At 48.1% G+C, this 12,830-nt stretch overlaps 1 protein-coding gene across 2 annotated transcripts; it reads left to right on the top strand.

Moving 5' to 3' along the window:
* The first annotated feature begins 286 nt into the window (after positions 1-286).
* UCN3 (urocortin 3) lies at positions 287-9,000 on the top strand. 2 transcript variants are annotated; one of them, XM_017968987.5, is made up of 3 exons: positions 287-526; positions 7,682-7,733; positions 8,024-9,000. In XM_017968987.5, exon 3 carries the CDS (start codon positions 8,030-8,032, stop codon positions 8,513-8,515), a length of 486 nt encoding a protein of 161 aa, XP_017824476.1. In that variant the 5' UTR covers positions 287-526; positions 7,682-7,733; positions 8,024-8,029; the 3' UTR covers positions 8,516-9,000. The 2 variants fall into 2 exon arrangements, with proteins under 2 accessions (XP_017824476.1, XP_017824475.1); XM_017968986.5 differs by lacking the exon at positions 7,682-7,733.
* Positions 9,001-12,830: the final 3,830 nt, after the last annotated feature.

Raw genomic sequence — 12,830 nt, 5'->3', positions numbered from 1 at the left:
TAAGATTAGCAATAAAATTCTTCAAAGACACTGCTCCCCACTTTACCAGAATTTTTGTTCTGTTTCGTTGTGGGTTTTTATTTCTTTTTTGTCGTTGTTGTTCTATTTTGTTCTTTGCTTTTTATCAATGAAGCAAGTTGCTAGGAAGCAAGAGGAGCGGGGTGAGCCAGGAGGACGGGGTGGGGAGCAGAGGTGGGAGGGGTCGAGGCTGGAGCACCTGTCATCTGCATGACGTGGACGGCTGGTTCTGGTTGTATTTTAAAAGAAATCTCATCCCAGCATAGACGCTACGTCTGGAATTACGATCCACCCTGTGATCTGTCACTTTTATATATACACAGGGGAGGGGACCAGTTTCCATAGAGAGGGGCTATCACAGCCCACTTAGGAACAATACCAGAGGAGCAGGAGCCCAGACCTTGGAGCAGCCCGAAGTTCAGGGGGATGTGCCTGGGGCCTCCCTCCTGGCCCTGAAGCTGCGCCGGCTGCCCTGAGCCTTCTGCTTCGGAGTGAAGTCCACTCTCAGGTAAGCCTGTGGTCGGGACTGACTTAGGAAGGGTAAATGTACTTGCCCTAATTTAAGCAGGATGTGCCAGGCACTGGACAGGTGTGAGAGATTGGAGCGGCTAAGAGCTCCTGCTGGAAGCCCAAGGGAGCGATGCTGAATGTCCCCCACCCCATCAGCAGAAATCAGCCCCAAAGGGACAGGGTGAGTTTCGCAGGGGAGTGAGGCAAAATCACATTCCCTTGTTGGTAGAGAGAGACCTGCTTTCCAAAGGTGTTAGATCAGAGGCAGAATGTGTTCACACAAATCTATTTTCTCTGAAGAGTTCAGTTGTCCCCAGGAAAGTCAGTCCCTGGAGACAGTTTGCAAACTGGGGATGGGGTAGGGATGCCGGGGCAAATGGAAGTCACAGGACAGGACTCCACGCTGTCTGCAGAGCGGCAAGGACACCTACACTTACTGCTTACCTGTGCCAGAGACCTTCGCTGTGCCATCTCCCTTCACTCTTGGGCACACCTGTGAGGCAGGTAACAGCTGCTTCTTAGGATGTAGCAAATGAAATGCAGGTTCAGTGATTCACGCAGAAAAGTCAGAGGCGAGAGAGTTTTCCCAGCCAGGTCCTCAGCCACCAAAGCCCAGAGTCCTTTGCCACACTGGGAACACTGGGCGGCTGTGTGCAGATATCTACAATGGCTAACTGCTACCTGTGAAGGGGAGATGGATATCTGATGCTCACATTTTCTGAAAAACCCTGTTTGCAATTTCCTTCCCAAGCATAGCCACCTACCAAAAAAAAAAAAAATAACAAATGTAAGATTTAAACATTGTTTTAAGTCATTTAAGTGGTCTAGTTTTTAGTTTAACTTCTTATGAGTGTTTGCAGACAAACTGAGCCTACGGGAATAGCTCTGCACTTGGCCGAGCTGTGTGGCCAGTGCTTCTTGCCTCCAGCCTTTGCTGCTTCACGCTCTGTCCTCTCCCTGCCAGATGCTGGGAATTGGAGGCTGACCCAGGTCTCTCACGTTTCCGTGCCACAGCTCCCAAAGTAACTCTGTCTCTTTGCAGCACCCTAGACGAGTGCTACTGTCATCGTAGCCCAAAGGAATGGCTGAGTTTCAGGCACCCAGGGAAAAATGCAGGTGTAGAGCTTTGCCCTTCAAATGTGAAAAAACTTTTCATGGCAGGCTGCAGAGAAATCTTAAACTTTGGCGGTGTTTCACCAAGGGTATAGTGGAAGAGTGCAAGGAATATAAAAGGAGAAACTTGCAAAATTAGACTTTATGTGAGAAGGAAAGGGTGTCTTTTCTTTGGGGAGAGTTCCTTTTCTTTTATCCTATGAACCCTAAACAAATCTAAACAGATCCTAAAAAGAAAAGTCCCAGAAAGAAATCTGAATCTACCTTCTAGCCCCTGACCACTTGTGCACTTTGATGGTGAAAATACGCAGGGTTGCAAAGAACCCTTATATTTTAAATGACCTGGAACCGGTGCCCAGCATCGGACATCCTCATCATGTCCAATTCACAGTTCTGGGAGGTTCCTTCACTATGTAAGTTTGCATCATTGCTGATGGTAAGGGGACACCTTCCAATACCCACCCCCACCAACCCTGTGCAGGCTGGAGCTGAGGCTTTGCAGACAGAGGAGCTCTGCTGCCCTGGGATGCACTGAGAACAGAACGCCACACAGGACACCCGCTCCCTGACACTTTCACAGATCTTTTCTATGCCTTCAGCACTCTGTCCGTGAAAACAGTATTCTTCTCTGATGGTGGGCTTGGGATTTGAAAAGTAAGAAGGCAATGCATTTTTTAAAGGCACGATATCTACAAATTGACCTCAAAAATGTTTAAAAAAAAAAAAAAGTAAATATAGAGCTAAAGGTATCTCACTTCCTCCCCTCAATGCCTTGCTTTTGTAACTGTGATGAGAAGCAGGGGGCACATCCAGAGGCTAGCCCACTGCAAGGGAAAATCTGGATTTTTTCTCAGGAAAACTTAGAGAGTTACTGAGACAAGGCTGTTTCATGTTCAGAACCCGTCATCTTTCTAGGTATACATGTATAACTTCATAATAAAAAATGAAACAAAAAAATGTATGCCATATATTTTGCAGAGAAAATATACATCCAGAAAAGAATTTAAAAGAGGTTGCTTTGCTTTGGAAAATAAATTGTCTTACGTACCTGAATACTAATTGAATTTCAGTTCATTCAACAAATAATGATTGAGAATATGATTTAGTATAAGGCACTGTTGGCCATGTCAGGCTTTCCCAAGCATCCTGAGTCACTCTGCTGAGAGCCAAATGACCCAGAGGGAATATCTCTGCATAGTGAAAGACTTGGCATATTTAGCAAAATGGAGATACCAAAGAAATGTAACACCCAAAGTGTCTTTAAGGAGTGGGAATAAACAGGTAAACTCAGGTGCTGATTCACACTCAAGGGGCAGCCAGTGAGGGCAGAGCCCCACAATGGGCTTGGAGTCAGAAAGTATTCTGAGTTCTCAGTAATATTTGCAGTTATTGTGCAAAGTTCCAGGTGTTTGAGGGTAAATGCAGAATGCAGCCCTGGGAAGGAAATAGAGAGGAGCAGGGAGGGGTTCCCTGGGCTGGGGTGCAGGGTTTGAGGAGGTAAAACAGACAAATGGGGCAGTGGGGTGGTAGGGAGACAGCCGTGTGGAACCCACAGGGGAGGCCTGAGTGTAGCTCCAGGGCTGCACCTCAGCACCATCTTTTTTTTTTGAGACTGAGTCTCACTCTGTCGCCGGGCTAGAGTGCAGTAGCACAATCTTGGCTCACTGCAACCTCCATGTCCTGGGTTCAAGCAATTCTCAGCCTCCTGGGTAGCTGGGATTACAGGCGTGTGCCACCACACCTGGCAAATTTTTGTATTTTTAGTAGAGATGGGGTTTCGCCAAGTTGGCCAGGCTGGTCTCGAACTTCTGACCTCAGGTGATCCAACCACCTCGGCCTCCCAAAGTGCTGGGATTACAGGTATGAGCCACCTCGCCCAGACAGCACCCTCTCTTTTAGTTTCCACCCACCCAGAGTCCAGCCACCTTTCATTTGGTGAAAATCGAGAAATCATTTCATTACCCCAGTCCTTTTCAGAGAGGGACCACTGGCTTTCAGAAGTAGAAAAAGCAAGAAATCAGAACAAAGATTCTCAAACTCGATCCCCTGCTCTCCAGGAGGGAAACACTGAGGCCTGGGACGGTTAGCCACAAGCTAGTGAGTGGGAGGGACCGGACTGAGTCTGGTGGGGAAAGGGATGAGGGGATGGACGAGTAAAGGGACAGAGAGACAAAGATTCTCCACCACTTTCCCACCAGTATTTTTCCAAATTGGTTTTTGTTTTTTTTAACCCTTTCATGGTTAGCAAGCCATTCAAAATCATTTCCAAGCTTTAAGATGCCTTGAAGAAGGTATAAGGCAGCTAAAATCATGCTTCATACTCTATGAAATACAGCTCAGTTGGTCCTCTGTAAACGAGAAAGCTGACGGTCTGGTTATTGGATGCAATATTTAAGGAAAGAAAAGCCCATTTTCCAGATACGGTTACTGCACCCCTGTAACTCCAGTGTACAGTTCCAAGGAGCCCAGAGACGGGTCAGAGCACATAGAGCAGTGGTTCTCAGTGTGGTCCTCAGACCTCAGCATCAGCGCTACTGGGCTGCTAGAAATGCAGCTTCTCAGGAGCATCCCAGACACAGTGACTCAGAAGCTCTTGGGATGGGGCTTCACAGGCTGTGTCTGAACCGCACCTCCACGAGTCCAAAGCACTTGAAAGCTGAGAACCACTTAGACTAAGGGCAAAAGGAGTCTGCCTAGGTCAGGGTGAAGAGGGTATCGCACAGCCAGAAGCTACAAGCCAGAGGTACGGTACAGCAAGGACGTGGGATTGCAGGGTCAAATCCTTGCTCAGCCTACCTGATCTCGCTGTACACATGTGTACTGTGTATGCAGATCTGTGTGTGTAAAATGCACTTCTGAGAAGGTTGGATGCAGACCAGATCTTCTCCTGAGAAGACCTGGAGATTATTCAGGGATGGGTCCGCCTTGATTAAGCATCTGCTTAGACCAGGAGCCTTCACACACACATCCGCGTTTTTCATCGAGTCCTTCACTTAACCTTTATGAGGTGGTTATTGTTATCCCATTTATGAGAGAAGGAAGTTGAAATTCACGGAGGTCACCTGCCCAAACCCTCAGCAAATAAAGACAAAGAAGGAATTCGAGCCCGTGGCTGTGTAACTCCAAAGCCTGCATGGTGCTCGCTGCACCAGCCTACGCGCCCAGACCTGGCTGGTTCAGAGGTTTGCACTATTTAAAGCAAGGATCCTGTGTTTTTTCATAAATTATGAAAAATATTATTACATAAAATAAGCTCCAAAGTTTTGTAATGCAAAATAAATCGAACAAACAAAACAAAACCCGATTTCTTAGAAAAAAAATTAAAGGCGAGAAAGGCAGCAGCTTCAACGTGGAGAGCCACAGGAAGCAACAGGCTTTGACAGAAGATTTGCTGGGTAACTGTTCATGCATGTGAGTATATGTGTATGTGTATGTGCGTAAGGTGTATATGCATGTGCATATGTACGTGTTTGCATGCGTGTGTGTGAGGTGTATATGTGTGTGCATGTGTATGTATGTGTGTGAATATGTGTGCATGTATAGTTGTGTGCATGTGTCTATATGTATGTGGGATGAGAATCACATATGTATGTGGGTATAGTATGTATGTGTGAGGTGTGTGCCTAAGTGTATGCATGTGTGAGGTGTGTATGTGTGTATCTGTGTGTGCATGCATATGTATGTGTATATGTGTACATGTTGATGAGTATGTGAGTATGTCTATGTGCTTGTCTATGTTTTTGTCTGTTACGTGTGTCTGTTTTCAGCGTAAGTGAAATGACAGGTATTTACAGGATCCTCTTTAGAAAGAAACCCAGGCTACTTTTTTTTTTTTTTTTTGAGACAGAGTCTCACTTCACCCAGGATGGAGTGCAGTGGCACAATCTCAGCTCACTGCAAGCTCCCCCTCCCAGGTTCAAGAGATTCTCCTGCCTCAGCCCATGAGTAGCTGGGACCACAAACGCACACCACCACACCCGGCTAATTTTTTTACTTTTAGCAGAGATGGGGTTTGGCCATGCTGGCCAGGCTGGTCTTGAACTCCTGACCTCATGATCCATCCACCTCGGCTTCCCAAAGTGCTGGGATTACCTCGTGAGCCATGGCACCTGGCCCCAGGCTTCTTTTTTAAGGGTCAGCACTGGTCCAACCCAAGCCCATCCATCACTCACAGCCTAAGGCTGTCTGGATGGGCTTGGGTTGGGTCCACTGCACTCACGTACGGGAAATGGCCTGGTCAAGGCCACACTGACAAGAAGTTGCAGAGGGAGGCTGGAGCAGGAGCCCCGACCGCCAGCCCTGCTTGGCGCTGCTCTGTACCGTCGCCACAAAGAACGCAATGACCCAATGCCAGCCTCGCACTGCTGAAAGCCCAGGTGAATCCCCAGGTGATTTACTTGCCCCATTGTTCCTATTTATTTTTAAAAACTAACATAAGAAAAGAATTCTCCCAAGTTTGTAGAGAACCACGCTTCTTGCTTGCTTTTGTGAAACTCAAGGGTGTCTTAGGTAATAAGGTAATCTTCAAGTTCGGGTAAAGCCCCCAAAGGCAAAGAGCAGAGCCTTTCACTGCTTGTATCTCACAGGGTAGCCTGGGGGATGGTTCATCTTCACACTGCAGTGAGAGAACAGGCATGTCGGGGTGTGAGCGGGGCCGCAGACGACAGCCCTGCTTTCTGTAGGAGTTTAGATAAAACTCCGGGCATGTGCACCTCACTGTTTCGCCCTCAGGCATGATGAAGGACAACAATGAATAAATAAATGTGATGTCCCTATTACAGGGCTGGAGTGAATGTGTGCCACAGCCAGGCAAAAGGGCTGGCTGCAGGGTGGGTTTGGGCGCACAGCACAGGAAGTCAACCCGGCCCATCTCACAATCCTTAGGAATAGTGATCACAGGCCACCCGAACTCTGACGGCCTCCAGCACAGCTGCCTGCTGCTACCGTGAAGGAGCCCGGTGCCACCGGTGGGAGGGTAGCAGCAGAAGCTGCCTGCTGCCACCGCTGGGAGGGTGCGGGTGGCTCAGCACAAGCTCCTCTCCCCTGATGGAGGCGGCAGTTAGATGCGTTAACACTGGTGATTGGTGGGCCAACAAGGGTGTCTGATGCTCCACGCCCGAACAGTCCACGTTACATGAGGGCCACTGAGTGAGATGTTTTTATTGCCACAACATTCCCGATGCTAACACTTAGGGGTTTTTCTTGCCTTTTTTTTTGAGACTGGGTTTTGCTCTGTTACCCAGGATGGAATGCAGTGGCACAGTCACAGCTCACTGTAGCCTCGACCTCTGGAGCTCAAGCAATCCTCCTGCCTCAGCCTCCCGAGTAGCTGGGAAGACAGGTGCACACCACCACGCCCAGCTAATTGTGTGTGTGTGTGTGTGTGTGTGTGTAGAGATGAGGTCATACTATGTTGCCCAGACTGCTCTTGAACTCCTGGGTTCAAACGATCCTCCCACCTTGGCCTCCCAAAGTGCTAGGATTATAGCTGTGAGCCACCGTGACTGGCCAGTTTTTCCTTTCTTTTTCTTTTTTAAATAATAGAATGGATTCCATTGGTCCGTGTAGACTGTGACCCTTTCAGAGTTCTCAGTGTCTCCTTCTTGGCCTGGACAACCACTCGGACTCAGTCTGACTGAGAACAGGATCCCACACATCTTAGAGACCACAGATAATGTTGGCATTGAGGTCCCGCGGTTAGAGGACAGAGGTGCTCCCCGGATGATACTTGGTCTGACATAAAGACCAAGTTGACTTTCGCTTCATAAATTCATAAATTCTGTAGTAAAACCAGACTAGTTATTAATAACAAATCTGATCGTTCTCACGAAACTAGGACAGCCTAGCGAGAAACCAGCCTTAAAGATCTGTCTTCAAAACACTGACTAGACGCCCAGCCACGGTCTTTAAGTAACAGGGATGATTAATTAATTCAGTCAGCCTTGCCAATGACAAAGGAACAAAAAATTCACCTGCCGTTAAAATCAGCCACAGTCGGCTGCTAAACGCTTACTTACTATGTTATTTATTCACTTTACAGGGCAGTGGCTGCCTGCAGAGCTGAATTAAATAAAACCGTAAATACTAATAAGGTAATAAATAGTTCTCACACTGTAGTGATCATTGAGATCATCTGCAGGATTGTTACAACACAGGCAGCTGGGCCCCAGAGCTTTTGATTTACTCATTCTGGAAAAAGACCTGAGAATCACTTGCATTTCTAACAAAGTTCCAGATGAGGCTGCTACTACGGGTCTGGGGGTCCTGCTTGGAGAACCCTGGTGGGGGAACAGTAACCACACCCTATTAGATTTGAATCCGGGTCCTCCTGAGTGACAAGCCCCTCCCATGCCCCTGCCCACGTCCCTCTTTTCTGCTGCAGGGAGAGATGCCGATGCCCATCCACTTCCTGCTGGTCCTGCTGCTGCTCCTGGGGGGCCCCAGGACAGGCCTCCCCCACAAGTTCTACAAGGCCAAGCCCATATTCAGCTGCCTCAATACCGCCCTGTCTGAGGCCGAGAAGAGTCAGGGGCAGGACGAATCCCTGCTGAGCAAAAGGAGCTTCCATCATCTGCCCAGCCAAGACACCTCTTCAGGAGAGCAGGAGGAGGGCAAAGGGAAAAGGACTTTCCTCGTCTCCGGGGCCAGGGGTGGAGCTGGGGGCACTCGGTACAAATATGTGTCCCAGGCACAGCCCAGGGGAAAGGCACACCAGGACACAGCCAAGAGTCCCCAGCGTACCAAGTTCACCCTGTCCCTCGACGTCCCCACCAACATCATGAACCACCTCTTCAACATCGCCAAAGCCAAGAACCTGCGTGCCCAGGCCGCTGCTAATGCCCATCTGATGGCACAGATTGGGAGGAAGAAGTAGAGGCAGAAGCCAGACGGGAGGGCAGCCCTCAAGGACAGAGGGCGAGGAGAGGGCGAGGGGAGGGCAAGGGGAGGGCGAGGGGAGGGCAAGGGTGCTGTCTGCTGGTTTGTGTTTTGTGGGATCCATCAGTTTTAATGGCTGCTGCACTGCCAAGCCCCTCTGATCTCTTCTGGCCTCTGACCCGTCTCCCTCCTCCTCCGTCTGTACCCACAGAAGTGCAGTATTGTCCAACCTTCCCAGACACGAGGCGGCTAATGTTCCTCCCTGTATGCGGCGTCTCCTTCCTCCCTCCCCACAGCAAGAGGCAAAGTTCGTGCATTCCTGCTCTCCAGTCCTCTCCCTGTTGACCCCATGCCTGAGAGCGTTCAGGGCTCCTCTCCTAGATGCCAACCCCTGCCAAGGCAGAAAGAGGAGCCGCAGCACTCACCTTCCTGCCACTGAATCCTTCCTACCTCCTCACCCCATTAAACCAATGGCTTTTTGAACTCCTGGCTTCTCTCAGTTCCTCTTCCTTCAGCCCCACTGCCTTCAGACTCTGAGCTTGGGACAGGGAAGGGGAGGAGGGAGGGTCCTGGGGAGCCGGTTCCCATTCTCTCTCGGGAGGAAATGGGTGTGGGAGGCCTTATCAGGAGTAAAGGAGAGCTTAAGAGTCATTCAATCAGAGCTGTGTCCGGGGCCTGGTCCCACCAAGAGACATAACCTGGGAACCGTTTCAGAGCAGATGTCATGACTAAAAGGGAGAAGGAGCTTTCAATTACCCCTTGAAACATCCCAAACTTCTCCATGGCTTTCGAGGGCCTGGGGACCACAGGTCCTCGTGGATTTCTCACTGAACCCGCAGTAAGCACCCTGTGCTGAGCTGGGTGTCGTGGTGACACTGATGTCCACACCAGGCCTCTGCACACCCCAAGCCAACAACCTCAGTGGATGAACAAAGCCAGAACTTAAAAAGAAGCAAACCTGTAATCCCAGCACTTTGGGAGGCCGAGGAGGGTGGATCACGAGGTCAACAGATCGAGACCATCCTGGTCAACATGGTGAAACCCCGTCTCTACTAAAATTACAAAAAATTAGCTGGGCATGGTGGCGTGTGCCTGTAATCCCCGCTACTCGGGAGGCTGAGGCAGGAGAATTGCCTGAACCCAGGAGGCGGAGGTTGCGGTGAGCCGAGATCGCGCCATTGCACTCCAGCCTGGGTAACAAGAGCGAAACTCCGTCTCAAAAAAAAAAAAAAAAAAAAAAAGAGAAGCAAACCCCGCTGAGGAGCATATAGATGATGAACTGCAAAGTGATAGCGATTAGTATAAAAATATAAATATGAGGAGTGCAGAGATGAGAACCTTCAATAGGAGCAAAATTCCACTCGAAACGAACATCGGCAGGAGCTCTGGTGACCTCCTGGTAGCAAAGCTCAGGGCCAGATTCCCAAAAGAGGGGCTGTGGTCCGTCTCCCTTGTGTGGTAAGAAATCGTAAGTAAATCAAATGAATTCTGGAACTTTTAGAGAGTAGGTATCTCCCTATGTTGCCCAGGCTGGTTTCAAACTTTTGGGCTCACCTCAGCCCCTCAAAGTGCCTGGATTACAGGAGTGAGCCATGGCACCCAGCTGAATAAACAACTTAACACTGTATGTGGAACTTTCTCGAGTATAATAATTTGTCATTTTTCGGAAACACAATTTTTAATTACTCTTCAAGGCAGATATGCACGAATAAGTTATTTATCCAGTGAGTGAGCCCAGTTATTACCCAGCGTCTCTGTCTCTAAGTGACTCTGTTACTAATGATTACATACGTCCCATATCATTTGAGTCTGAAGAGAACTGCTTAGGTTTTTCAGCTAGACATGACTGCCTTTTGCAGAGGAAATTACTGATGAATATGGCAACGCACAAAGCTCTCAGATATTCTCTGTATGTGTAGGCTCGATCTGATTCTGTTTGAGGGCTACGTCCAAGAACCACATCTGCTCCTCTTCCCCACAACTGTAATACGGGGACAGATTAGAAACTGTCTACGAAAGAACAGCCAGAGGGAAAAAGCTAATTGAACTGAATTCAATTAACATATTCTGTGTAATAAATATTTTTTTCAAATTAAAAAATAAAAAGAGATGAATTTATCTCTTAACAGTTAGAGGACTTCCCCACAGAATCGTTTATGAGGAGCTGTGACTATGTTTGCCCGGAAGACTTCCCTCTAAAGCAAATTTAAATTTAAAAATAATGGTAGGCTAGGCACAGTGGCTCACACTTGTAATTCCAGCACTTTGGAAGACCAAGGCAGGTGGATCACTTGAGGCCAGGAGTTCAAGGCCAGCCTGGCCAACATGGCAAAACCCCATCTCTACTAAAAATACAAAAATTAGCGAGAGCATGGTGTTGTGCACCTGTAACCCCAACTACTCAGGAGGCTGAGGCACCAGAATCTCTTGAAGCTGGGAAGTGGAGGTTGCAGTGAGCAGAGATTGCGCCACTGCACTCCAGCCTGGTCAACAGAGCAAGAGTCTGCCTTAAAAAAAATTAATTAATTAACTAAAGTAAAGTAAAAGTAAAATAATGGTGATAATAATGTTTCCCTTTGTAAGTAGAGATACTAGGATACATGATATCAAAGGGGATGGTGATTTTTTTCCTTGTCAAGAATCAGTCAGATTCATGAGACCAACAAAACACTGAAGCAGCCAGGCACGGTGGCCCACACCCATAATCCCAGCAAGATCAGGAGCTGGGGCATGGTGGCCCACACCCATAATCCCAGCAAGATCAGGAGCTGGGGCACGGTGGCCCCACCCATAATCCCAGCAAGATCAGGAGCTGGGGCATGGTGGCCCACACCCATAATCCCAGCAAGATCAGGAGCTGGGGCACGGTGGCCCCACACCCATAATCCCAGCAAGATCAGGAGCTGGGGCATGGTGGCCCCACCCATAATCCCAGCAAGATCAGGAGCTGGGGCAGGTGGCCCCACACCCATAATCCCAGCAAGATCAGGAGCTGGGGCACGGTGGCCCCACCTATAATCCCAGCAAGATCAGGAGCTGGGGCAGGTGGCCCCACACCCATAATCCCAGCAAGATCAAGACCTAGGGCACGGTGGCCCACACCCATAATCCCAGCAAGATTAGGACCTGGGACAGGAGCATCTCTTGAGGCCAGTCTGCGGAACATAGTGGGACCCCATCTCCATTTATATTTTTAAAAACTATTTTAAAAATAGTTTTTAATAAAAATATAAACACTAAAGCACCAAGTCATCACAGACAGGAAAGGAATTTGCACCATGGAAGAGAGAAAAACATGTAATAAAAATAAAGAATGAAAATAAAGGCATAGTAGGTTCATTAAAAAAATAGGCTGGGCACAGTGGCTCACAGCTGTCATCCTAGCACTTTGGGTGGCTGAGGCGGGTGGATCACTTGAAGCCAGGAGTTCGAGACCAGCCTAGCCAACATGATGAAACCCTGTCTCTTCTAAAAATACAAAAAATTGTCAGGCATGGTGGCACTCGCTTGTAATCCCAGTTACTTGGGAGGCTGAAGCAGGAGAATCGCTTGAGCCTGGGAGGCAGAGGCTGCAGTAAGCCTAGATTGTGCCACTGCACTCCAGCCTGAGTGACAGAGTGAAACTCCGTCCCAAAAAATAAAAATAATATAACATTTGGAAGTGCTTTTTTGGGGCAACAAAAATGAGTTTGTGTCAGTGAAAATTCTCAACACAATCCCAGTCAGATTACTCATTTTGGTTTAAATGCCCTTAAAAGTTAGTTTAAGGTCTCTGTTACAAGTAAAATAGGGATCAGTAGGCAAGTTAATCTCCAAGGAGACAAGACACAGGAATGGATGGTATTAGTCTGTTCTCACAGTACTAATAAAGACATACCTGAGATTGGGTAATTTATAAAGTAAAGACATTTAATTGACACAGTTCCACATGGCTGAAGATCCCTCACGATCATGGCAGAAGGTGAATGAGGAGGAAAGGCACATCTTACATGGTGGCAGGCAAGAGAGCTTGTGTGGGGAAACTCACATATATAAAACCCTCAGATCTCATGAGACTTATTCACTACCAGGAGAACAACATGGGAGAATCTGCCCCCATAATTCAATCATCTCCACCTGGCCCCTCCCTTGACACATAGGGATTATTACAATTCAAGGTGAGATTTGTGGAGGGACACAAACCGTATCACGGTCTCTAGATATTCTAGCTAACAAGGAATGCTGAAAACAAATATCAACCACCAACAAAGGTGCCTGCTTCATGACAGTTCAACAATTATGGAAGCTATAACCAGATAGTCAGGGAAAGCTGA

This window comes from Callithrix jacchus, chromosome 7 (assembly GCF_049354715.1).
Source record: "Callithrix jacchus isolate 240 chromosome 7, calJac240_pri, whole genome shotgun sequence".
NCBI classification, from domain to species: domain Eukaryota; kingdom Metazoa; phylum Chordata; class Mammalia; order Primates; family Cebidae; genus Callithrix; species Callithrix jacchus.
Note: the sequence above shows the minus strand (reverse complement) of the source record. Positions and strands in the feature narration are given on the sequence as shown.

Coding starts and splice junctions, on each gene's coding strand:
- UCN3 (XM_017968986.5), top strand. CDS start 8,030: ATGCCGATGCCCATCCACTTCCTGCTGGTCCTGCTGCTGCTCCTGGGG.